Source organism: Diadema setosum, chromosome 4 (genome assembly GCF_964275005.1).
Source record: "Diadema setosum chromosome 4, eeDiaSeto1, whole genome shotgun sequence".
In the NCBI taxonomy this organism is placed as follows: Eukaryota; Metazoa; Echinodermata; class Echinoidea; order Diadematoida; family Diadematidae; genus Diadema; species Diadema setosum.
Window position 1 is genome coordinate 18,315,576 of NC_092688.1, and position 27,965 is coordinate 18,343,540.

The 27,965-nt window shown below is 38.5% G+C and overlaps 1 protein-coding gene across 1 annotated transcript; it reads left to right on the top strand.

Annotated features, from left to right (window-relative positions):
* The first annotated feature begins 2,577 nt into the window (after window positions 1–2,577).
* Window positions 2,578–27,965, top strand: LOC140227665 (centrosomal P4.1-associated protein-like). Its single transcript, XM_072308080.1, has 20 exons — window positions 2,578–2,768; window positions 3,242–3,471; window positions 4,627–4,839; window positions 5,256–5,552; window positions 6,370–6,627; window positions 7,583–7,891; window positions 8,458–8,580; window positions 10,442–10,772; window positions 11,043–11,441; window positions 12,131–12,279; window positions 12,969–13,130; window positions 14,641–14,744; window positions 19,210–19,303; window positions 20,562–20,732; window positions 21,115–21,386; window positions 23,612–23,924; window positions 24,352–24,492; window positions 25,354–25,427; window positions 26,413–26,608; window positions 27,767–27,965. The coding sequence occupies exons 1-20, from the start codon at window positions 2,585–2,587 to the stop codon at window positions 27,893–27,895; spliced, it is 4,149 nt and encodes a 1,382-aa protein (XP_072164181.1). The 5' UTR covers window positions 2,578–2,584; the 3' UTR covers window positions 27,896–27,965.

Genomic DNA, 27,965 nt, shown 5'->3' on the forward strand with positions numbered 1-27,965 from the left:
AGAATCGTAGAGTGAGAAGGTAAGTCCATGTCATTCCTATGAAATAATCACTCCTTGACCGACTAGATGTCTAGTTGATGAGGGAAATTTGGCTAAGTGCTAAGTGGCCGTGGGACGTGGGTCACTGACACTGTTTCAACGCAACAGTATGGCCTAACACTTCACTTTATAGCTATCTTTAATTAATTTATATGATTGATATGAGTATAAAGTATCGCCACAAAGGCATCCCAGATTTCCCAGGTTTGTTTTTGACTTTTAGTGTGTAGGCGAGAGGTGGTTGGGTAACGTCATTAGGATGATACCCCGCCGAGCAATTGAGCTTTGATGGGTGATTTTAACCGCAGCAGCGACCCCATACGGACAAATACGTACCGTATTGCTGTTACTGTGTTACAGCGCCCCGCGACGGGGTTAGGGTGATTTACCACTGGTTGGAGATGTGGTGAGAGAATGATGGAGGGCAGGACAGGAGTTTCCATGTCCATGACCCAGGACGGCGTGCGGCGGAGAGTAGGTCAAATTTTAGGTGTAAATTAGTGCAGTGATGATTGAAGTTTTAGCTGACTGCTTTCTTGATCTTGATGGTGTCAGTGCCATGTTCTTCCACAGCACATCTCACACTTGGCAAGTATGGAGGCCACCTCATTTGCTGTTCTGCGGTGGAGGCCAGCGCAAGGATAGCTTTTGGAGAGGCTGCACTGCATTCTGTCAAAGTCGGCAAGCATTCGTTTGCTCAGATGACAAACCTCCACTCCATTCCATTCCATTCCATTTCATTGTTCTTTATAGCTGGTATTTTTATGATTTTGATTTGTGCAGTGATGGAATTTGTGGTTAGGGATTGCAAATACGTAGAAATTGCATTTTTTTTTTTTTTTTTTTTTTTGCCCCATGGACGTAGCGCAAGGGCTCATTGTGGACTGATGTACCATACTTTAGTCCAATCATGTACTTTACGTGAGTATAACATAGAATTTGTGGTAAAATGTATGAATTTTTATCAGCTTTGTAGTTGTGTTTGGGGTGTAGCCATGTTGGTTCTATACATGTACTGTAGGTAAATGCATTATAAGATAACTAGGGTTGTCTTGCAATGTTTTTATTTGATATTTTGTAGACATTGTCAATGACCATGGGTTGTATGCATCTGTCTTTCTCTTCCTCCTCTAACTCCTTCAAAGTTGTCCATGTCTCAAACGTAACAACCATTCATATTTCTCCCTTCTCCATGATGCATTCAGCATTTGGCTCCTCATGATGGAGTCCAGTCAATCAGGAGCTGGAAGCAAATCCTCGAGAGAGACTTTTCACAGCATCAACACTTGGACATCAAGGGCAGGGGTCTTGGTAGATCCCACACCCCTCCAAGGAAATGGTCCAACCCTAAAGACAGGTACAGCAGAGATGCCAAGTTCAAAAAGCTTTTATGAGTGAGATTTTTATGACTCGGCGTCTCGGCGTTCGTGCGCATGCGCACGCGAACGAGGAGGGTGTCCCCCTCCCATGGTAGGAAGCTTTTTTAAATTATTAGCTCTTAATGATGTGATCTGGTACATACTTAAGTGACTATTTTTTACTATATTTTGAAAGGCAAAAGGGAAATATACCTTCAATTGCAACTATCACTCTAATACTTTGAGCTCTGCTCCTTAATTTTGGCCCAAATTGCAGACTTCACAAGATGCGTGAGAAAAATAGGTGCCGTACGTGAGATCGTGAGACAGACCCTAAATGCATGAGTCTCACGCAGAATGCGTGAGACTTGGTAGCTCTGGTACAGTTCATGATCCCTTTTGCTTGTGTCTATGGTGTAAATGATGTACTGGCAGAGCTCATTAAACAAAACAAACAGACTATAAAAAAAAAAAAAAATAGACAGCAGTATACCCTTGCTTGATGAGGGATGATTCTAAGATTTTATGGTACAAGTGTAATTCTGCTATTACTTATTCTTGAGTTTGATTGGAATGCTCTACTGCTGAATGTTCATCAGTAAACTCATGGTGTATAAAACTGATGATTACAGTTTTGTGATGTTATCTTAAAAAATTATGAGTATGTTTAAAACATCATTGAGGATTGGAAAATGTTTGTTCAAGGAAATCGCAGTGTGATTAATGTTTCTTTTTTGTGTGGGGCCCTTTCTTTGAATGGAGTCTGCACTCAATTTTTTTCGGACTGTTATTGTTTATGTGCAGCAATATCACCGTGTCATTGCACTTGGTAAGAAATATTGAATATATATCCTTCACAAGGTAATGGAAATAAAATTGATCTTACAGAGAAGTGATTATATGTGAAAGAAAATACATCAAGGATATCATATGTGGTTGCACTGGAAAAGAAATACTATCCTTTATGAGGTAAAGAAAATCAGATTGATCTTACGTAGAAGTGAATTCGTATATATCAAGAATTTTACCAAAGTTTCAAGTAATGATCATAGACCAAACCTAAGATGGACCCTCATGTTGACCAAGGCCTCTCTCTATCTCGCTTACCACAACCCTGCACCATTCCCCAACCCCTGCCCCACCACCCCCCCCCCCCCATTTTGTCACCAGACATAAGCCAGGACCTGATGGAGCAGAGAGGGACCCAGGAGCAAGCCAAGCTGCTGGAGAAGTTCCGCCTGTTGCGGCAGTGGCAGCAACAGCAGCAGGCCCAGCTGATGGTGCAGCAGCAGCAGCAGTTGGAGATGCTGAAGAACCAGCAGGAGATGGTACAACAGGCACTGATGCAGCAACGACTCAGGCAGTGGGGTGGTGAGTCAAATTTCCCTGAGAAATTTTCACTGAGAAAGTCAACTGAGGACTCAGGCAGTGGGCTGGCAAGTTGATCATCTTGTCCGGAACTTTGGCACATAGAGGTCTTGGGTCTACATGATACTTAGTAACTTCCCCAGATGTAGACGAATAGGGTTAGGTCATAGAGCATTTGCAGTTTTAATTTTCACATGGATGGTCAGTTGAGGATAAGGCATTGTGATGGATATTTTGTGTCTTCTGCAACCTAGAATTGTTTTAAGGAAATATTTGGGAGTCGAATGTCAATAATTTACATTTCTCAGGGTTGTTTTAAACAATTTGGTGTGATATTTGTTATTTCCGCAGAAATTGTAGGGCTTCTATTAATATCCCTTAACGTTCAGTACCAGTTTTAACAAAAAAGGGGGCAAAAAAAAGATATTTGTAGGAGTCAATGAAAAGTTTTTATGTATCCATTTCTTTTCTGATAGGGGTCCAGGAGAAAAGGTCGCCACCTAAATCGCCTGGTAAGAAGAAAAGCCCTGTGAAGTCTCCAGTGGCTAGTCCATCCCAGGGGTCCAAGAGAATGCCAAGCTCCCTGCCCAGAGCTCTGGCACAGGCAACAGCAGCCTTGTCCATCTCTCAGAACACTGGACCCGTCTTGCTGGAAGGCATTGGGTCAAATATCGACCAGTCTGCAGGAGCAAATGGTCATTCACAGGTTAGTGCTGATAAAATAAGAATGGCATACATGTTCTGCAAATTTTGACAGGTTGCCTACAAATCCACTTTTAATGTCCATTCTTCCTTGCCCCCAATGCTTTCAATTTATGCTCGTTAAACAATTCTCTCAAACCTTTTCCCACAATCATATTTCCCTAGAATGATTTTTTTTCTTTTCCAAATAATGTTCATGGACATGTTTCCCTACAAAATCAACAAATCTAAAATCATCATTTGTTTCTAATCTTCTTTGTACCATAAAAAGATAGAAATAGAAATAGAAATAGATAGAACTGGATATTCTAGCAGCCACCTGTGCTCATATTACTCACAGGAGGGTGAGTGAAGTCCATGCTTAAGTGAGCCAATGGTAATACTGACTGCACAAATATTGCAGTCGAACAAGAAGCTGATGTATAACATGTTCTATCTTCGCACGTCTGGAAAAGATTGTACTTTCACCCTTTAAGTGGCAGTGAAGTATGTGGAGCATAAATTCCACATCCTATCCATTGCAGTAATGTAGGAAAAATGTTACATGGCTGCTCTGTGACTTCAAGTGGATGTCTATTCTAGACAAAACAGTTTGTTGAAATCAGCGGAGGTTATGTCATTCGTGCAGTGCGTGTATAGAACAGATGGAGATAAATCTTTTGCCTCATTAGTTTTTGTGAGCGCTAGCTACAGTAAGACTGTGCTGGTCTTTTGCTGTGATTGGTGTTTACAATCACTAACATGCACTGCCACATTCATTGGGCAGAGCATATGTTTTAAAAGTAGTATGCAACACAGATAAAGCATGCAGAAACAAACAAAAGTATGTATTGACACTTTGATCTCTGAAAATGATGTTGAGAATGATAATCCCTGTTTCACTTTGACAGTCAACCAAGACGGAATCATTTTCCTGGTATCACATCACAATTTGCTACACATTTTTCATACTGTTGCTAAACATGCTTTCTTTTGTGTAGTAGTTTTCTTTGATAAAAGTGTACAGGATAACAGGACCTGCTAAAATTTCTCATCAAATTCAATTTTAAGAATAACCCCTGAGAAGAAACAGAATTTAATGAAGTACAGTGTAGTAGAACTTTGATAATGCCACATCATTCTTCCCTACATGCAACCCCATTCCATCTACCCTTTCCAGGAAGAAGGCACTGATCTTGATTCAGGAAGTGAACATCCAGGCTTCCTCTCTCTCGACGGTGTCTACCCCTTACCAGACACGGCATCAGAGACCAGTGAGATGGGTACGGCTGAGAAGGAGAACAGTCACCACGGTGACACACTCGGAAGTGATGGGGAGCAGAATCTCGACACAGATGACGAGATCTTTCCCTCCGTGTCAGACCAGTGCATGGTGAGATCTAGTGTCTTCTAATATTTTACAATATTGCATGTTCCCAAATGTTACGTGCTATCTTCTTGCCTAAACTGATGTACCTGGTATTTTCATCTTTGTTTTATGATTAATGATTACCCTGTTGATAACATGCAGTACCAGGTTATATGAGTCTTTCTAGAGCTTGCATAATCATGTGCTAAGTGATGAAAATTGGCTTCCTTTGTTGTAATGTTTAAGGTCTTGTGGTTGAAGTCATTTGACCACATATGTTTACTTTCATTATTTATTGAGCAGTCAGTTAGTTGTTTGTTGCTTGTTTTATTTGTTTTTATATCAGGTGATGGAAACCCATTTTTTTTTTTTAACTAACCTTGTCATTCATTGTAGGTAATTGCTCACTTTGTTTCATTATCTATGCATCTGTTTGCTAGACGCCCACCAGCGGTAGCCCTCGTCACGTCCAGCACTTGTCGGTCCACCTGCCGGACTCTGAGCGGACAGCTGAGAGCGACTTGCCTCTCTCCCCAGACCGGTGTCCACCCTCACCATCCATCTCCCCCCAGCTGTCTCCCTTCTCACCCACCACCCCGTCCCACCGTGGACGGGGACATGGGCCGGTCTTAGAGCAGGGGGAAGATGGAGACAGGCCGATCCAGTCCCAAGTTGGCATTGAGTTCAAGTCCTTTGAGGAGCTTGTGGATTTCCAGCTAAAATCTACTGGAGGAAAGGTACTGTATAAGAAGTTATTTTCACAAGGGTTTAATTTCCTAGAATTCCATGAATTGTTGTCGCACTGCAAATTCAAAAACACACGAAAATGCGCGAAGGTGAAAGTGCAGTTACGATAGCTTTGGTATCTATTCGGGAAAACAACATCTGGCGAATATGTCTGTGAGATCCTCATGCGCGAATTTGAGCATCTGTATGCAAAAATAACAGCCTATATGGCAGACTAAAATGAGTGATGTTTATAGAAGTATTTCTAGGCAAATGTTCTACATATTTTGGGAAACTGTATTTTGTCCCGTGCAGACTTGTTGCATTCATCTACATGATGATGAAATGTTTTACTTTATAAAGATCTAAAAGTTATTCTGTACAATCCTCTGAAAGAAGTAATGTCATTTGCCATCTATTTCTTATGTCCACTAGAAGGAGAGAAGTGAATAAATACTTCAGACATCAATTTTTCACAATTTAGCCTACTGGAAATAAAAAAAAGGTGTTGATCACTTATGTTCACATTCATCTAGTATTTAATGCATGGTCTTGTCATGTGAAGTTTTGAAAGACAGTAACTCCACTGCTGTGTGCTTTGCACATACTGATGAGCATACGTAGTTTGTCTTCAAGTGTATGAAAGGACATTGAAGAAGAATATTTACATTGCACATGAGAAAACAGGCCAAGAAACATTCTTCTGGGAATTTGATAGGGTATGCCAAAAATTTGGTTTGCTTGAGATGCACCCAGTGTCTGTTGAGTAAAGACTCACTGAAATAGACTTTAGTCACAGCAAAGTTTAACCTTTGGACTATTCTACAGGTGCCCCCAGCAGCTTCCGCCACCACCACCACCGCTGAGCCGACATCGGCCACTAACCGTCACGCCTTCCTCAGGAGGGGCCAGGGCATCGCCCGCTTCGGCATGAAGCCCCGGAAGCTAAAACCCAGGAAGACACAGGCATCCAGACAGGGCCAAGAGACCAGCAGTGGACCTGGGACTGAGAGAGATGGCCAGAGAGATAAACAGAAGACTGGCGTTGGCAAGACAAAGAAGACCAAGAAAGATGAGCCACCGAAGGTTGGCTTGTTTTCCTTCTATCCTGCAGCACAAATTGTTTTCTAGCAAAAAGACCAGTTCGCAGTTAGCAATGGCTTTAATGGCCCCAAATTGTAAACCATCACAACAAAATAGTTATAAAGCTAGATATCACCCACTTCATACATAATCCAAATTATTTTCGTTTTTTTAATAGAAAGCTCCCTTGAATACAGTCAAATATGGCTTTTCCCAGAGGGCATTTTTTTAGTAGCCCTATATGACACTATTTTCTCTCTTCTTATAACCTTATGTATTCAGATTTTAGGAGTTTCTCAAGTATTTTCATGTTGAAAACACAGAGGTGTTATTTGAAAAAAAAAATTATCAACTTGCCACTTAATTAATGATATCTTGTGATTGTATGTCACATTGTTGAGCAATAAAGTTTTGTTGTTTTCAGTGATTTAAAGACTGTTTGTTATTATTACCTCCGCCAAGGAAGGAGAAGGTTAAGTGATCATTAGCATTGGTTTGTCTGTTTGCAAAATAACACAAAAAGTTGTGAACAGATTTGAATGAAACTTGCCGGAAAAGTTGATAATGACACAAGGAACACATGATTAAATTTTAGTAGTGATCTTTGATTTTTTGAGGATTTTTGAAAGATTTTTTTATCTTTTTGCAGATAGAGTCAATGAACTTGAGAGTTCAAGCTGCGAGCATGCTCCGCACGGGCGAGGCACTGCATAGGCGAAGCTGAACTGATGACTTAAACAAAAGGCTTAATGTTGCGATTTTCAGCATGAGTGTATAATGATGGGTGGAAATGAGCTCCTTGGCAGAGGTCTGCACTCTAAGAATGCTTTTCTAGTTTTACTTTTGACTATTTTCTGCATTAATTTGAGCCTGGAGCAATAGAATTGTTCCATTTGGTGCACAGTAATTGCATATGAATACAAGTATCTCAATGTATTTGTTTTGTATGGATATCCAGATATCCAGAAAGGTGTCTAGCAAGGCACAGCAACCCCCAGCTGAGCCCCACCCAGCCGACAACATCTTCAAGAAGCCCCAATCTATCCCCGTGCCCCGTCCTAAGGCATCCGACAGCAGGGATCGAGACCGAGTGAGAGCCAGGGCGCCATCTTCGCCCGTGGAGAGGGAGAAGATCGACAGCGTCGCCCTCCAGCACAGACTCCTCGTCCCCGGCCTCCAGCTCTCCGACGGAGCGACGTCGGGACACGACGACACCCTCGAGGTTTCCTTCAACCGACGTATCATGGTGTGGGAGAAGAAGGCTGAGGTAGGCTGATTTTATTTTTGTTTTGTTTTCCATAGAAGCAGATTTCCCCCTTAATTCTATATTCTCTTCTTTTCCTTTTTTTTTTTGTCTTTCCTTATATTCTTTTAGGCTTAGAATGTGTAACTTTGTTGACTACAAGGGATTATCATAACATTTTGCATAAAATGATTAATTACTATAATACATCTTTGTTTCAAGCTTGTAAACATGTAATAATTCTTTACAATAATGTCATACTGAGTGTGTATTGTGGATCCCTTGGCAGAACAGCTCCACCATGAGGGCGGTGTTAAGTAGGGCTATCTACTGCATTTAAATGTATCTTAGTAGTAATTTCTTTGTATTATTTATGTTGCATATAGTGTACCCATTTTATTGTGTAGAAATAAAATCAATTAAGACTGTCATATATGCTTTCAGAGTATGATGCAAGGTATATGATGCATAGGGATGGTCTTATATGTGATTGATACCAGGTCAAATGACCTATCTTTTAAAGAAAAAAACAACTAACATACAGCAAATCTTTGTGTCTTTAATGCCCCCCCCCCCCCCCCCCCCATCAGATTGAGCAGGAAGATCTTGATGAGTTTGAGATGCTGGAGAAGGCAGCAGATGATAACATCTCATTCTGCAGTGAGGCATCACTGGTAGTCAATGTGCTTCAGAGGGCCCAGACACGCAAGCAGGTCAGTAAAGGTTACTGTTGGATGACAGAGAACAAACTAACCAGAGTTGACCGCTTCAGACGACTAATGTTGGAATCAGTAGCATCTACAGCTTTTCAAAGTGTCTGAATATATCTAAAGGAGGATAAACTAACCAGAGTTGACCATTTCAGAGGACTGATATTGGAATCACTAGCATTTACAGCTAAGCAAAGTGTCTGAATATATCTTAAGTTTGTATTTTTTTCTCTTGAAAAGTCCCCAAACTCTCATGTGTCAATGGATATTACCTAATGAAAAATTTGGAATCTTCACTGCAGCAGATATGTTTCTTTTTGCACAAGACTATTAGTTGACTGAGGATGCAAGTATTTTTTTTTTTTAATTGCATGATTCTAACTTGAATGGTGCGACATCTGTAGTGTAAGGTATCACATCAGGCATTTGGTAGCCTGCGCGTGTTCAAGATGACAGCAGTACCTAGCCATTCTGAAGGGGCTGTTACCTTACCAAATACTGTATATGCCATATATTTCGCGTGTCTAAATTTTCGCAAATCTGCACTTCTCAACAATTTCGCGAGTGGTTAAATTCGCGATTAGGAAGTCCTGTGCTGAACGGAGAAATGTATACACGTATGTCACATTCATATCATCATTAGAGTGAATATTTTCTCGAATAGCAGCTGACTCGCGAAATTGGTGAAAATAAAAACCTCACGAAATATTCGACATATACAGAACCTTTCCTGTCATAATTTGTACCCAAAGTACAATCGAGAGGAGCAATCAAAATATAAAGAGTAAACCATATTTTCCTGGAGAGATTTTCTTAAAGCATTCTTTTTTTTTGGAGGGGGGGGGATGGGACGGAGTAGTAGTGTACAGAAAGCTGTAGTGGAATAAAACAAGACGATTAAACTTTGGGGTTTTTTGTTTGTTATACCCCCGCCAAACGAAGTTTGAAGGGGGTATATAGGAATCAGCGGACGGTCGGGCGGTCGGGCGGTCGGTCGGGCGGTCGGTCCGTTGCAAATCTTGCGTCGCGAACTACTTCCTCAGTTTTCAACCGATTCCCATAAAACTTGGCACAGATGTGTGCCTTGGGTAGTAGATGTGCAAGACGTATTTTTTGACAGTACCCAAAAGTACGTTGCCATGGTAACGGCATATTATGGGCAAAAATGGGTACAAATCTTGCGTCGCGAACTCCTCCCACAGTTTTTGATCAATTTTTATGAAATTAGGTACAGATGTTCATCTGAATATGTTAATGTGCAAGACACATATTTCCACAGTGGCAAAAAGTGTGTTGCCATGGTAACGGCATGTTATTGGTAAAATATAGGGCAAAATGCTTCATGGCAAAACTGCTTCATCAGTGTTCTTCCAATTCTCATGGAATTCATATTGAATGTTTGTCTTAGGATATACATGTAGGTCAGCATGACACATTTCTTGACAGTGACAAAAAGTATGTTGCCATGGTAACAGCTCACATATTATGAGCCAAAATGATGGAAAATTTTGTGTTGCAAACTACTTCCTCAGTTTTTGCCCAATTTCCATGAAACTTGGTACAGATGTGTGCCTTTGGTTGTAGATGTGCAAGACGCATTTTTCGACAGTACCCAAAAGTACGTTGCCATGGTAACGGCATATTAATGGCAGAAGATCAAGGAAAGATCTTGCGGATTTAACTACTTCCTCAGTTTTTGACCAAAGCTTATGAAATGTTGTTTGGCGGGGGTATAACCAGTCGCTGTAGCGACATTTCTAGTTTTTGTTTTGTTTTCTAAACAGCTTGCTTTCGAAAACCTTCATTATTCGATTTTTGTTTTGATTCTGTCTTTGTTTTTCTTTTCTTTTTCTTTTTACAACAGCAACTTCTTGGACTTTCACCCCATATCAAGGAAGCTGACAGACTTCCAACCTTGGTATCGATGGATGCATCACAGGAAAAAGATGGACATAACACCAATGCTCCAGAGAGTTCTCAGGGTTTAATCCGGACTGATGATCAGGCGATGGAGGAGGAGCAAGCTGTGAGCAGCGTCCAATCACGGGACAATTCCAGCAGACCAGTGGAGACGGTATACAAGGAAACTCTGCAAGATCATGTGTTTGAAGACAGGTTGTTGGGAAAGGGCGAGGCAGTCGTGATCAGAGACGATTTCTATTCATCAGCAAGTGATGAAGAAGAAGAAGAAGAGAGGACTGCAAGAGAGGAGGAGGAGGAGGGGGTTTTATCAAATAATACTGGTGGTCCCAGCAAGATTGAGAGAAAAGTTGTGAGGAGAATTTCAAAGCGGGATTCATACAGAGACGACGGGGAAGGAGATGGGGGAAGTGTTGAAATCGGTCGGGAAAATGATGCAGTAGAAGCAATGAATGGAGTAAAGCAGTATGGCAGAGAGCGCTTTAGCTCCAAGCAAATCACTGAGGACAATAACTCTACCGGTGATGATGATGATGATGAAGAAGAGGAGGAGGAGGAGGAGGAAGATTTAGAAATTTACAGAACTGGCATCAGTGAAAACAGGAGCAACAACAATAATGTCCATCTCAGAGTTGAGGGAGAATCAGACGATCATGTGACTTCAAATAATGATCCCTCCAAGAGCAGTGCTGGCGCAGCGGAAGATGGGATGGCATCAAATGGGCGTGTCTTCCAAACAAAAGGCATCACACAGGAGATGGAGGAGGAAGAGGACTCGAGTGGAACCCCCAGAAAGGGGGCAAGTCCCTACCCTGAGGATGACCGTGTTGCCTTTGAGGATGAGGAGACGTGGGGAGACTTCAGCGCACAGCTCAGTGACAGCAGCGACGAGGATAGCATTGCTGCCATGGCACCCAATCTGAAATCAACACCAGTATCAAAGGGTATGTGAATGATTTGGATTCTGTATAGAGTGTTCGTACCGGCAGAATGCTGTAATGATTAAAGTAAAATATTTGTGTTCTGTTGATGAGTAAGTTTCCTCTTTAGAAAATGTAATGAGTATAGCATTATTGTAATGGCACTTATTCTCAAACAACACTATTGTCAGATGGTCAGTGGAATATTTGTGTTGTGCCGATAAATGTACAATATTTTCTAATAAGACATTGAACTACAGAAATATTGGTGATTGGAATGGCACTTTCATCATGGTACCCATTTCCAAAGTAGACAAAGTAAGAAAGCCAGAGTGGTTAAATGATTTATGTTCTTCAGATTGATTATTCTAAAGTGTTGTACTTTTATAGAACAGTTTGGTGGGGGAAAAAAGTATTGCTAACAATATTGGATTTCTTGACTAGGTAATTGTGCATGTTATCGATGTTGGCAATTACAGGAATGTTTCTGGAGTAGTGATGATGTTTGCATTGATTATGTTGTCATTCTTGTATTATGGGGAAACATTAACCTGTTAACATTGTGACATGTCAGTTTTGCAGTTACCCCAGTTATGATAAAGTAGTGTTGGAAAAGTAAAGTATAAATAGAAAGTGTATGGTAATAGTCATGAAATACAGCAGCAGTATGTTCAGTTCTGACAAGTGTTTTTTTATTTCTCTTCATTCATCAGTAAATGGTTCAGTGAGCAGCATGAAAAGGAAAAAGGGTACCATAGCAGTGGAGGAGCAGATTCATCTCTCCCCTCCTCCAACCTCAGAGCTGGTTGCTAGGCTCTTCCCCAAACTAAAACAACAGACTCCAGAGCAAAAGAAAGAAGTGGTAAGCAGTAGATGTCAAAAGTGAAACAAAATATTTCCCTTTCTCCTTTATACATATTTTTAACAAATTGTCAAAATATTCCAACTTCTAATGTGCATAGGCTATCTGGCTCATCAGTCATACTCATTTGAAAAAAATCTGATCGTTAACAGTTTATTGTTATGTGTGTCTCTTTGTATAACATTCCTCAGAATTTATTCATGGCAGTATGGCTGTGTTTTTATTCATGATATTTATTATTTGCCTGTACCTGATGGAGAGTGCAACTGGACTGGAAATACCTTGTAACAAACTTGAAAGTAAGATCATTTCTGAGGTTTTGCCCTGAAATCTTTTTCAATAAAAATGCTCCCCAGATTATGTAATAATGGTTTGAGTGGTGAAGGTAAAGGCATCATTAAACAGGCCAAAGCTGCAAACAAGGTTGTTTTTTTTTTTCATTAATGTTACATTTCAATATTAAGGTAGACTAATGAGGTGCTTATATCACTGTGATACAAGTACAGTGAGTATTTGTCTTTTTATGACAATGAGATGTTCTGATATGCAATACACATACACAGCCTCAGAGTATATGTGAGACAGCGATAGCAGAGTGCTACCGAACAGTATCTAACACAACCATTCCTTGAACTTTGAGAAACATAGCACAGTTGCGATCTGACCGTTCCCTCTTTGAATAATTTCAGGCTCGCCAAGAGAGGGCGCTGCAGGCGTTGAATGAGAGGCAGGTCGGGGACGGATCCCAGGCGCGGCTGCTGAGAGACAAACTGAACCAACTGGAGGGCGAGATCGAGAGATTCCGCAAGGAGAATCTCCTCCTGGCAAAGCTGAGAGAAGAGAGGGAAAAGGTGAGCCAGGCATCCAATGACTTGTACTCATTTCTGTGCCATGACAGAGAAGATTTTTAACCCTATCTTAACTCATTGAGGACGGGCTGATTTTACTTCAACACTCATTTCCCACAGACACTTGCCCGAGAATACTTGGGACTCGTCCTCAATGGGTTTACGGGGAGGTCTGGAACTCACGCAATGATTCTGCAAAATGCAAAGATTTTGCCATGACATTTCATGACTTTTTCTTTGCAGTCTCCTGCATATTGTGACACAACATTTGGGGCATCCGAGTACACCGGTCCGAAGTAAATGTTTTGTACATGGATGTCCGTCTGAAAACGGCTCAAATTTGTGATATTGTGAGCAAATCCAATATAAATTGTATGTCTTTGTTAAATTGATATAAATTAGATTATTTCAACTTCTAATATTTGAAATTGATTAATTCTAATGTTAATAAGTGTCTCTGCAACTAATTTTGGTGAAAAACAAATAAAATACATAAGAAATTAACAAGAACAAAAAACATCAAAAATGAATTTTTGTTCTAATTTGAGGGGTCTGGAGGAATGCTGACACAGAAGTTAGCAATCCTTCAGCCTTTCTAATAGAGTTACAGGCAAAAATATGATTTCATGCATAAATTTGCGTATAATGAAATAAAAATACAAAATTAATATGTTTCCATCATATAACCATATGATCATGTAGTTGACATCCAGCTGTATGTCTGTGCAAAATTTTGCTGTGATTTTGTGATTGGTGGCCGAGATCTGAAGGGGAAGTCAAATTGAACCCCCTATAAAAATTTGATCTCAAATAGCCTAATTGAAATAGAATCAACTGTATGTGTTTTCATTGCTGATTTTTCTTGTATCTATCATCCATAATCTTGTGATTATGTGTCTGTCATCCTCTCATGTAAGCAACATTCACTGATAAAAGTGTAAAAATCACAGTGTGTGCATCCTCATTTTGTATTTTCTTCTTTGTGTATATGTTTAATTAGTCTTACTTTGTATGCCTGAGCAGCAGTGAAGTGCTAAAATTTTCTGAAGATTTTCATTTCTCTTTTTTTCTTCATCTTCAAATTTAAATAATTGCATAATTATAAGAGTTTTCAACAAGTGCTTGTTCATCCCCCCCTCTTTTTTTTATTCTTATTTTTTTATAGAAGGGGGGGGGGGATTATTATTGCAGGGCCTCAAGTTCTCTTAAATATATCCCCAAACATTATTTCCCAATGAGTTCACTGTCTTCATTGATATCTTTGCTTTGCTGATGTGTTTAGAAGTATTAATTAAAGTATGAAATTTCTTCTAAGATTTCTGTGTACCTGAGGTTTATAGTTTAGTGTTTAAAAAAAGACAAAGAAAACAAAACAAACAATCATGGTCACACAGGTGTGCCATTCATAGACGGGGGGTAGGGGCAAGTGGCAAGGGTTGGACGATAAAAGTAATTTACATCTGTCAAGAGAACTGTATTTATGCTGATGTGCTCGTTTGGTTAATATGTGCAGGGTTTGAACTCGCTGAAGAAAGAAATGGAGGAATTTCAGAGGCAGAAGACGGAGGACCTCAGGCGATTTCAGGAATTCAAAGAAGAAGAAACAAAGAAGCTCAAGTAAGTTTACAAGTTGATACAATGTTGTTGTTGAATGATTAAAAGTAAAGGAAAATTACTGTACTTTGTACTCTACTGAGAAGAGTGAAGTCATAGAACAGTCATGGTTTTACTGAGATTGCAAAGACGGAAAGAAAGTTATGGAAATAATGTTTTGTTAAATACCATAATTGGTCCAAATTATGTGATGCAAATTACACAAGGTATCAATGTCTTTGCACACAACTCTCACATTGGTTAGTTGATCAAGATACTGTTCAATCATTCTTTTTGTCAACAATCTAGCAAATATAATATCCACCCCTTTTCAGAGTCATTGTTTTCAAATCATTACAAATGTGGAACAATTTGATATCAAAATACAATTTCCTCTTGTTTAAAGCTAAAACATAATTCTTAGAAGGTCTCAAATTTCATCTTCCACTGTTTGGAGTTTGCTGGCAATATATTGAAAGACTCATTTAAGAAACTTGTCTGGCTGATACAATTTGCCAGGATGTTGAGCTGTTGTGTAGTATTTTCAGATCAAAAATGTAAAATAATGTTGATAATTTTAATTTAGAATAGTTCCTGAATATCACAACCCGTTCAGTAGTAGGTGGGTAGAACATTGTACTAGTATGTGATGATTGAATCGTGCTATAACAGTAGTATTGAATCATATGCAGCTAATACAGCTGCATGCACTTCTCTCACTTGCGATGGATGGCCCCAATATATGTAATTAATTTACGTGAAAGTGGATATTTTTGCCCGACTAACTTTTCGCACTCGGCCAGGTAAGAAGAATTTCGCATGTTTTTGATTCCGCGGAATCAAGAAATCAATTACTGGAACAGGGCAAGCAGAAATATTTGCGTGCTTTTATTTTCACGGTAGCTTCTGGTTGCACGAAATGCGCAAAAATTTCAACACCACGAAAATTTCCACTTTTACAGTAATCAATTATAAAACATCACATAACAACCACAATCGGGTATGCTCTGAGATTGCAATACTTGAAATATAAACCTTTTTGGTTAATACTTCACATTTCTGTTGTGACCCAACTGAAATTGTTATCACAGCTTTATTTCACACAATTGTTATGCATATGTCTCCATTTTGGAGCAAATATGTTGTTTTATGATCATAAGTTTTTCTGACTTTTTTTATCAGAGTAGTTTCATATTTGACCATGTAGATATCAAACAAGGACCATGCCAAATTGATCCGTGACTAATAATCTGTGACTAATCTCTTGTTTCTGTAATTGATTTATGTTTTTTCCGTGAGTTGTGGGTTTCAAGCCAAAAGTTATGACAAAACATTAGTGAAATGAATGCAGTTCTCCATTCATCTAGTCAAAATGGCATTGTTGTTCCAAAAATTACCTGAATGAAAGCTGTGCCCAGCCAATGTTATGCATCCTTTGATGAAGCACTTCCACGTAGCCTATGTTTTGGGAAGTATCTAATCATAGCTTGGCCCAACCCTTCAGTTTGGTCTGGGAAAGGACTCAGTAAGGAGAAAGGTCCATTGTCTCTGTCTTTCTCAGTAAAATGTAATTGTAGGAAACACCTCATGGTCACGGCATGACCAAGCACAAGGGATTAAGACAATAGGGAACATTAGCTTAATGAGCACAAAAGATGAACAAAATATCTGTCCACTCACTAAAAAAAAAAAAAAACATGAAAATTCTGTCTTCCAAGGAAGTATATACACCATGCTATATTCATGTATGCATTTTTTTTTTTTTTGGGGGGGGGGGGGGGATGAATGCCATTACTTTGAAACCGGGTCTATTTACCTACCGTGGCACTATATGTGTGTATTGTTTAATTTTTTTTATTTTTAACACTGAGCCTATGTTTAGCAAGTATTTATTTGTCGCGCTTTGCTATAGATAGGTACCTGTATTTATGTGTAGTCACTGCACTCCACATAATATGCTGAAAACAGGTGTGACCGTGGTAGCAGTATGTAAATGAGTTCCCTTACTATTGTCCGCAATTACCACTGAAAAGGATTTACCAGAAGCGTTTGTAACGCCTTCACACAGCAAGTGCAGTCAACCTGTTTGTGAAGCACATGATTGGATAAGTGTGATTAGGCTTGCCAAATGCATCTTGGAAACTCTACCTGCCTGATAGATTATACAAGAGATTCTATTTCACACCCGTTTGGGGATTTGAGGAAATTTCACATTACGGATAACGACCTACTTCTGTATCGCTGGATGAGATGTTTGTGGCTTACACCCTAAGAGTCTAATAGCCTTCCTCAATTAACTCTCTCGCTCTCAGTAATTCTTTAATGTGTAACAGCTGGTGTTGAGATTCTTCAGCTGCTAATTAGCTTTGGGTGTTCCAGTAATGAATGACTTAACCGATACAGGAATTACGTGATAGACTGGATGCGTAATTACCAGTGATGGCCAGTGAGCTTGTTTACGTGAACGTAATTCTCAAGGACAGTTTTGTTATGATGCAGTGGAAGTTTTGGGGTGACTAGAGTCACATTCCTGTATGTGGACTGTATGCATGTGCTTGTTTGAAAGTGGTGTTAAGGTAAGTTTCAAATTCTACATACACCTTCACTGTTGTGCCTTCTGTTTAGATTGATATTTTGAATTTCATGCCTCAAGTGAATACAACAGCATCTGCTAAAAGAGTTTGTGATGCAGGCTTTTGAAGAATACCATTATTTTTTCACAGCGTGTAGGTGGTTGGAAGGCCTCCATTATAAAACAATTGTATTCCATACAAATGTGCAACTTAGACTATATCATTCTGCTTTCATATGGATTTGAAGTTACACTTCTGTACAGATTCTTGTCTTTTTTGAATGGTCATGATATTGTATGTGTAGGGTGTGTTGTTTCTTATTTTGAGAGTGAAACTTTGATTGTGTGGTTTGTTTTCATCCATGTCTGTTACTGTACAACTGTGACATCCAATTTTGAATTTGTTTGCAACATATATGGGATTTATGTGTAATTGTGTGCTGTATTAAGTAGTGCCCTGCAGTAAGTCATTATCTAATAGCATTATTTCAATTACCATCTGGGCCATGTTTTATGAAGAGTTATAATTGATTATATAGTTGATTTCTATCATAAGTCTATGGCAGCCAGTGTGTAAAGGAAATTTATAATTGATCTCTTTTGTCAAAACGGGGCTCCTGGTATGTTTGTCTAGGTTGTTGATGTTCTTCAGACAGAATATATGTTGTAAGATAGAAATTAGCCATGAAATGCTGTCTAAAAGTTTCTGTGTTCCAGTGTAAAATGAGTGTGTTTGTGCCAATATTTATTTGATAGATGAATTCTTTTCTTTCCATTTGAATGCTAGTATATGTGTGGATTGAACACATTTATGTAAATCTCACCCTCAGATTGTTTGTTTTTTCATTGAAAATGTGGATTGAATAGCATATGAAAAGACAAACAAGTTTATTCTGGGCTCAGACCCCATTGTCTTCCACATGCCATGAATGAGGTAATTAGCAGTAATTTACTTAGTAGAATGAGAAATTCAGGTGTTCTAAATTTTTTCCAAGTGGCAGTGATTGTTATGCACAGGTGTTGAACATTCCTTACCTTACTGTTTTTACAATTTGATTGACATTCTAATCCCTTCTTTTTCTGTAAACAAGTTGAAATATACACCCAGAACATGGGGTTCAAAATTTGGCATGCATTCTTTATTCAGTCATTTTTATTTTAGTCATGCAGTGTTTAAGTTTGTTGTAGTATTCAAACCAAATGTATTTTTCTGTAAACAAGATGAATTGAGTTACAGATGTTGATTGTTACTTTGTGCGACCTCCTGACTAGTCAAGTCTGGATGGCTTTGCAGTGCTGGGGCCCAAATGACTTGTTCCTATCACAATTAGTCATCAAGGGTACTGTGTCGTATAGAAGAATGTTTTTTCAACATGACCAGACTGTTGAAAATCATTGCATGACTTCTGAAATCACACATCATTATAATCTAAAATCGTGAATGGAGCCATGTCGTTATTAAGACACCATCAACATTTATGTTAAGGTTTTGTGAAGACAGAGTAGTAAATCTTAGATGATAATTCAAGTTTGCAAGAGTACAAAACCTGAATATATTGATATAGCAGTTGTCCTTTTTCCACACTGTAAGCAATGACATGGATTCACAGAATAAAATTTTGTGAATTTTATCCCAAGACTAGTAATTTGTCACAGTTGCCTCAGACCAAATACATAAATATGAGTTGTCATATGGTACTGTTTTTCCACACTAACAATGCAACAATATACAGCCATTGTTGTACTCAGTCACATTCTATAAATATCTCAATCAGCACAATGCTGTATTTCTTGCTCATACTTGCTTTATGCTTTGTCCTGGTACTTGTGCCACTGTTGAAAATTACTCACAATTTTTGCCTTCACAAATGTAGTGTGTTGACTGTTTGTTTGTGACTTTCTTTCTTGTATTTCCAGACGAGAGAAGAAATTGTTTGAGAAGCACCAGAAGACGATGAGATCCATACCGGATAAACGAGATCGGGAGGAGATTGAGCTGCTGAAGAACCAAGTTAGTATAAAGTATATTTATCATCATTTTCGACAGACATAGTAGTTTGTAACAAATATTTGTCATTTCATCTTGACTTTTGAATTGATCCCCATGAGGTCCAGTTCACTGTATACATCCTGTGTATATTACAGAGTAATTGTTTTGTTTGGTTTTTGTTGTTGTTGTTGTTGTTGTTGCTGTTGTTGTTGTTAATGTTGTTTGTTGTTTATTTGTTTTGGCAGTTTTAAAGATTTTATTTTTTTCCAATTCTATTTCAATTTAAACTGTAGTTTCATTTTTTTTTTCCCCCAACAGAACATACAAAGTAATTACTGAAATTGGACATGCATTTGAATGATACACAGGAAGCAAATATAACAATATTTTCCTGTCTATGATCAGTACAAAAGGAGATATTATGTGACTGTGTATTTTGTGTGTATATGTAGGTACTAGGGAAAAGTCTTTGTGTCTATCTGTTTGTGTGTATGTATAGGTGTTGGCACATGTTTGATGTTGGTGGACGTGAGGAAGCTTTCTTTCATTGTGTCCACTCCATGGACTGAGGCACGATTTTGATGTCCTACTCAAATGTTCCGTGTAATCTTTATCATCTATGCTGAATTTTGACTGACCGGTGAAGCATGGTGCAGGCACAAACCCTTCAACTTGAAGTTAATGCATTTTTGCATACACAGTAAATCTAGATACATGTGAACTATGCATGTATGTGTTTGTGAATTTCCCTTTGTTGAAAATACCATAGAGTTATATTGATAGCTCCTTGAAAATCCATAAATACCTTCTATTCTGAGCCACAGTCTCTGTTGTTTTCCTTCAATAGCAAAACTTTTACATTGCAACAAACTAAAACTTGTTTCTATCCTGTTTTGTATAACAAGTTTTGATCTGCACTGGCATAAGTTCTACTTCTGTGTTTGTCTCTGAGTCCTCTGTCTCTTGATCTGTCTCTTTTTCTGATTATCTGTCCATCTATCTGATTTCCATCCATACACATATTCCTCTGTCTATCTTTCTATCTGCCCTTCCCACATAGTATGTCTGTGCCTTGGAGCACTCTACAGAGTGGATTTGGTGCAATTTAAGTGTTATTATTATCATTATCACCTTAATGTGTATGTATCTGTTTAATATGTATCTGTTTAATATCTATCTGTGTATCTCTCTGCATATTGATAGTTCTGTTAATATCCTTCAATGTAATATGTCTATCTCAGTTTTAATCAGTCTTTCATCTCCCCTTTTTCCCCACCAGTTGAGTGATCTTCAGGTGGAGCTAAAGCAGCGGGAGTCGAGATGGAATGCCTCGACGAGGCGTCTGCGAGACCGCATCGAGGCCCTGGAGACCGAGAATGGAGAGCTGAGGGAGGAAGTGAAGCTCATGGAGCAGAGGAGATTGTTGGCATGGCGACAGGAGGAAAACAAGGTACGTAGACAAAGAAGGCTGAATGTACTTTGAGCATAGCCACGTTTAGGGGATTCTTTTATTTTATCCTTCATATACATCTCTCTCTTTTATCCATGTACATCTATTCATTGTTTAGAAGTTTTGAGTCAATTGTGAATGAAGCTGGAAATTTGAACAAAAACGAAAGGGGAAAAAATGGAAAAAAAATAATGTCAATTCCAGATTGTTAGTGCATTGCAAATATTACTTATATACAAAGTGTGTAATGCTTTAAACCTAATTAGGAAGGCTGCTGTTTCATTCCATTTATTATTTCATAAGAATTCAATAAATCTGCAACAGTAGAATGTCTAGACACCAGATCTTGATAAAAAAAATGTTGTGAACTACCCTTGAACAGAACAAACAAAACAGTCACATGCAGCCACCAGCCATCCCAAAGCCCAGACCTCCTGTCAGACCACCCCCACATCAGATAGTGGAACAGACCAATAACAACAACGTCAACAAGAGGAGGCCTGGGAACAAGGATCAATTCACAGCGAGAAACGGAGATGTCCAGCACAGCGTGGAGAGAAGGGCGCAGGTGCCATCAGAAAGTTCAGACGATGGGGAATATTTGCAGGCTTTTTCCCCGCCAGGAAAAGACCGCACTGGACAAAATGAGTCAAAGTGAGTGTCATAGTTTAAAAATTTGGCAATAGTGCCTGATTTACTGACCATTATTACATGATTTATAACTTATTTTTTACACCAAAGTTAATTATGGTTTTTGGACAAGACTTGATCATGTTATTTAATTCAGGAGCAAATGTTAAACATACTTCCATTTCTCATTTCTTCATCTACATTTGCCATTCATAATGCAACAATGTTTGGGTATTTTCATTCTGAGATTTTATTTTTTTTTTTTTTCGTTGTATTTTTCCATCTTCCAACAAGTGTACATTATCACATTGTGAACCTCAACTGCACATCATGTTATCTGTTGAACAGCTGATAAACATTGAGTAACATGACCACATTGTGTATGGGACCCCTTTTAAAATGAGAAGGACTAAGAAATCTTCTATAGTGATATCTTATTTTGCATAGTCACGTGATGAGTTGTTATTTTTGAGTAACAACAACAGAATCTTTTGATTCCACTTCTTGAGCCGAACTTAAAGGGAAAAAACTAGGTTAGAGTCTGTTCAAACATGTTTGATCCATTCGCTTTGAACAAGACGGTTTGTGAAAATTTTTATAGTTTTCATTTGCATGCCCGACATCATTTGCTCCCATTTAGACGTACCAGTCATTCTTACTTTCATCATTCATCAAAACGCTTTGTTTTATCAATCTTAATTACATCAACCACCATTCGTATTGACTAACCCATCAGGAATCAAGCTAGTAAGTACAATGTATAGTAATAATGCCTGTCTCTGACTGTGTGTGTTAGAAGCTATGGTGTCTATAAACCTGTGCTGATATACTGAAGTATAATATATGTGGCAGAGGTTACAGTGTAGTAGTAGTAGTAGTAGTAGTAGTAGTAGTAGTAGTAGGTAATAGTAGTAGTAGTAGTAGTAGTAGTAGTAGTAGTAGTAGTAGTAGTAGTAGTAGTAGTAGGTAATAGTAGCAGTAGTAGTAGTAGTAGTGACTGGTTAGTGATAACATTGAGATCATGGATCACACGTTATGATTTATTACTAGCCACATCATAAATACACATCAGCAGGGATATTCTTTCCTCTTGTTCATATTGCTTTCGTACCCTAGTCTTCCAATTCAGTCTTTTCTCTCTATGTGTATTTTGTCTTCCCCCATCAGACAATTGCCAGCATGTCATTCCACTTAATTTGGCCATGTTTCATCATCTGCTACTCTTGGTAGCTTTAAATTTTTGAGCTGCCAGCTAGTACATTTTACAACATTTAGCATGTTTTTTTTTCTTCTTCAAAATTGAGAAAGTGTGTTTTTTTTAATACTTACAACATTTTTTAGAGATTTGATTTTGCATGCTTATTGTGAGCAATGTTTCCACTTCTTAACTAGAATATGATTTTCGCCTTGAAAATGTTTTGTTTTGTTGTTTTTTTTGTTTTGTTTTTTTTTTTTTTTACTGTGAATCAGTATGGTGTGTTTTACTTTAAATATCTGCAGAGGTTGCAGCCATGCATTGTGTCTTAGATTGTATGGTTTAAGTAAAGTTTTACTGCCTTATGTATGATGTGCTTACATGACCAATGATACAGTGGAAGTGCAGATTCTGTCATCTGGTTGTGCATGCTCTTAGGCAATGAATTAGGTAATGAATTTGTAATTTGTAAATGGCACTTTTGTTCTTGGGTTAAGATTGTTGGATGTATATGTGCCCATTTCTGATGAAATGTGACAAAAATCGTGAATATAGTTATCTTTTTTTGCATGATTACCATATTTCTAGTGAAGTGTTGGTTTGGATTTTATGTATGAAGCTATCCAGTTTAAAATTGTAGTTGTATTAAAAGTTCCAACAAGTTTTGAACCATGTGACAACTTCAAAGAGATAAAATGTATTTAAACAAAGCTGTCTGTCTTGCTCTCTGGTACGTAAAATTAATAATTTTTGTAAATATGAGTCACAAATCTGTATTTTTGATCATTCAATCTTCCTACAAATTTGTTCCCTGCATATCAGACCATTGCAAAGCTGAAGGTGTGAAAATAGTGTAACTATACATTCAGACGTGACCTCTTACCAAACCATCAACTTGAATTTCTATCTATCACAGCATACTTCTTCATATGTCGTGGCAGTACTTTTGTTTTTGAACAGTCTAGGGGTTCACATATTGCTTTTGACTGTGACTTGCTACATGTAAGGAAGACACAAATGTAATGCTCCAAATCTACTGTTTTCCCCTCTTTAGTATCTATGAGAGCAGAATACTCAATGCAAGGAGGAGTCGCTCACCACCCAGACGGGAACGGCCTCCCTTACCAACACCCCACGAGAGGACCCCTCCCCCGACGAGAACAAAACCATCCTCCCTCTCACCCTCATCCCCATCCACCTCCCGGAACACCCCTCTCAGCAACAGTCCACAGGCCCGGCAGCACAGCTCACCCAGCAGGCACGCACAGGGCGGACCCCACCATACAAGTCCCCCCAGAGGGGTGATCAAACCCCAAGCCAATGGAAGAATGGAAAATTATGAGGAAATTGTGCACACAGATGGGAAGGTGAGTTATGAAATCAGTTGCAAATTGTCACTTTGTACAATCAATTATTACTCAGAAATCTTCATGGATATTGCTCAGTCCCACACGTTCATGATACATACTACCAAATTTTAGCAGAATACAATGAAACAATTCACAATTGCAGGTCTCTTTAAGTGGAGTTAGGAATGGCAAATGATTAATCAACTTCAAAATTTACCAGACCAAGAGATATGAGATAGTGTGGTTATTCTTCTGGTTCTTCTCTTTCTCCACCTTCTTCTTCTTCATCATCTTCTTCTGCTTTTTCTTATCATTATTGTAATTATTGATAATAGATATTCAATGAATATATTCACATTTTTAGAGAGTTGATATAGGTTTGGCACAGGCATTGCAAAGATTACGTGCTGAGGAATAATGATTTTTTTTTTTACCATTCTGTCAGGTTGAACAGATCAAGACCGATGGTACGAGGGTTCTAGCGTTTGCCAACGGGACGACGAAAGAGATCAGTCCTGATGGTCGCTCCATCATCATCTCTTTCTTCAACGGCGACATGAAGCAGATAACGCCAGACCAGAGAGTGGTGAGTGCAGAAGTGAACCTCTGACTAGTATGTGGTCCAGCCTTACCATTTTGTGAGCTAGCTTGACTAGCGTGTTTGTGATCCAGTCGTCATGATTGGTCTGTGGTCAAATTTTACTTGTCTGTGGGAGCAAATTTACATATCTGTGACCCAAGCTGACTAGTCTGTGATCCAATATGTCTTCAGTAACAATTTGACCAGTTTGTGTTGCAGTGTTGATAAGTCTGTGCTACAGTTTGCCCATTTAAACTATGAAGCATTTCAGTGGTTCATTTGTATAGTGCCAATAGTTTGTTCTATGCTTGACTGTAAGTACTCTGCAATGTGAATTTACAGGTTTATTCACTGCAATATGATAAATTTATTAGTGATCTTGTTGTCATTTAGTGATCCTGTTGTCATTATCAAGTGCATGCTGTACTTTGTTTCCTGCCGATGTAATTGCCTTGTTCCTCTTTGCCTCTGTATTCACATTTGAATGAGTCTATGTTTAGTCATGGATGAGAAGTACACTAGAAGGCGTACATGATGCCAAAAAGCATTTCCTCTCCTTTTACCCAGTGAGGATGGGCTGATTTTGCTACAACATGCATTTCCTGTAGACACCTGGCTGAGTATACTCAGGACTTGTCCTCAATAGGTTAAATTCCAGGTACTTTCCTGTCCTCAAAAGGTTTTGCTCCTTGCAGTACAGACAGAAGCCACAAGAATTTCCTGTTGTGAGTGCTAGGGTAAACCTGAAGTGATTTTAATAGCCTGTCAATTAGAAGCAAAGGAGTGCTAACTCCACATTTTGGTATAGTTTCAAAACCCTTTGTGGCTATTAAACAATTTCTGCCTTTTTGTTTTGTGCTGCTTCAGGTATACTACTATTCAGAGACCAAGACAACTCATACAACATATCCTGATGGCTTGGAAATCCTCCAGTTTTCAAAGTAAGTGTATACTGTTATAATTGAATAGAGACCTAAAGAGCTGATTAGACTTGTTTGAAATATTGTCCTTGTTTTAAGTCAACATTATTGACTTGACGTCTATGTATAAGAAAAATGTAAAACTTATGTTGTTGGACAGTTTTTGTTTTTGTTTTGTTTTGGGTTTTTTTTTCAGGTTGAATTAACAAAACTTTAGTAAAGCTGTGTGTACATGATATTGATATGGCAAGCCACTTGATAGAGCCAATGCCTTGGGTTATGTCTGTGTGGTCAACCCAATGTATCTCTCTTATATTTTTGCCAATTTGAGAGCTATATTTGTAATATGCTTGTTTGTATTTGTTTGTTTATCCATCAGTTGTTTGTTTTGTTTGTTAGTTTTACTTGTATATCTGTTAATTCAGTCATTCTGTCATTCAGTCACTCATGTCATTCTGTGACTCATACATTCATTCATTTATTCATTCATCTGTTCACTCATATATTTATGCAATATATGTTCATTCATTTATTCATCCATCTGTTCACTCATATATTTGTACATACATTCATTCATGCATTCAGTCATGCACTCATTCATTCATATATTGATTCATTCATTCATCCATCTGTTCATGCATTCATTCATTTATTCATTCATTCATTCATCCATCCATTAGTTCACTCATACATTGTACATTCATTCATTCATCCATTCTTTCGTTCATTCATTCATATTACAACATTCTTTCTATGTCTTCATAAAGCAGTCAGACTGAGGACTACCCAGATGGCACGGAAGAGATTACATTCCCAGACCAGACCGTCAATTACCTTGGAAATTCATTCATACATCCACACATTCATTCATACATTCATACATTCATCAATTGATTAATTCATTCATGCATTCATTCATTCATTCATTCATTCATTCTTTCATTCATTCATTCATTCAATCAATCATTCATTCATATTTCAACATTCTTTCTATATCTTCGTGAAGCAATCAGACTGAGAAGCACTACCCAGATGGCACCAAAGAGATCACATTCCCAGACCAGACCATCAAGTACCTGTTCCCCAATGGTGGGGAGGAGAGCGTGTTTGCTGATGGTACTGTCCTGAGGGTAGATGCCAGCGGTCAGCGGGTCATGGAGTTTCCCAATGGCCAGAGAGAGGTTCACACTGACCAGTACAAGGTTTGTGAAAACAAGACAATTCCAGTTCTTTTTTTTTTTTTTTTTCATTTACCTCTCTTTCTGTAATTAACCCTATTTTAACTGGGCTATTTGAGACCAAGTTTTTACTGGGGGGGGTGTCAATTTGACCCCCCCTTCAGATCTCGGCCACCGATCGCGTGATCGCCACAAAATTTTGCCTGAAGATAGAGCCGGATGTCATCTACAAGATTACATGGTCATACAATAGAAAAATATTTGCTTTCTATTTTTAATAAATTAATTATGCAAATTTATGCATGAAATCATATTTTCACCTATAACTCCATTAAAAAGACTAAAGGATTGCTAAATTTTTGTGTCAGACTTCCTCATGACACATTTAACAACTTTGTTGTAAAAAAATAGCACAATCAAAATCAATTTCTTTTGTTTTTTATTGTTTTGTTAATTTCTTATGTATTTTATTGTTTTTTCGACCTTTTGTTTTCTATTGTTTTTTGCCAAAATTTGTTGCAGGCACTTTTTCAAGCTTATCTTCATTAGAATTGATTAAATGGTTAAAAGTTGAAATAATCTAATTTATATCAATTAAACCAAAAAACACAATTTGCATTGGATTTGCACACGATATCATGAATTTGAGCTGTTTTCAGGTTGACATGCATATGCAAAACATTGCGTAACTTCAGAACGGTGTACCCGCACGTCGCAAATTTGGTCTCAAAATATGCGGGAGACTTCAATGAAAAAAGTCATGAAACGACGCGCAAAATCTTTGCGCGTTGCGGAATCGTGGCGCGAAATGTCGAGGGGGGTCAATTTGACCCCCCCCCCCCCCAGGTAAAATAGGGTTAACACTTGTAAGACATTTCATAATCTGATGTTTTGTGTATGTGTCAGTTTTGAGGAAGGGTTCATTGTATTATCTGTTGTAAAACAATTCTTTTCGGTGCTTTTTGAGATGATTTTTACACTTGGTATGTTGTAAACATGAAGCCAGCAATTCATTGTTATGTGTTTACTCATGCCAGTAAAATCACAGGTCAAGAATGTGACTACAAAAATAATTCTTGCCCAATAGAACAAGCAGAACAAACGGAAAAATAATAATGCTGACCCTGTTAGTATTTACCTTTTATAATCATATCTCCTTAAATCTGGGTCCTGATATTTCAGAGGCGAGAGTATCCCGACGGGACAGTGAAGACAGTTTACCCAGATGGAAGACAAGAAACACGGTACTCCAGTGGACGCCTCAGGATAAAGGACAAAGATGGCAACATCATGTTGGACAAGAAATGTTAGCAAGCAAGAACTCTTCGCTCTGCTTTTAACTTCTGGTCCATGGCCTGTCTGCATGAATACTTCACCAAAG

Excerpts from the sequence above, each read along its gene's own strand:
- LOC140227665 (XM_072308080.1), top strand. The coding sequence starts at position 2,585 with ATGGAGCAGAGAGGGACCCAGGAGCAAGCCAAGCTGCTGGAGAAGTTC. Across the intron at positions 14,745-19,209 it reads GAAGAAACAAAGAAGCTCAA|ACGAGAGAAGAAATTGTTTG; the intron begins GTAAGTTTACAA and ends TTGTATTTCCAG. Across the intron at positions 26,609-27,766 it reads TTCACACTGACCAGTACAAG|AGGCGAGAGTATCCCGACGG; the intron begins GTTTGTGAAAAC and ends CTGATATTTCAG.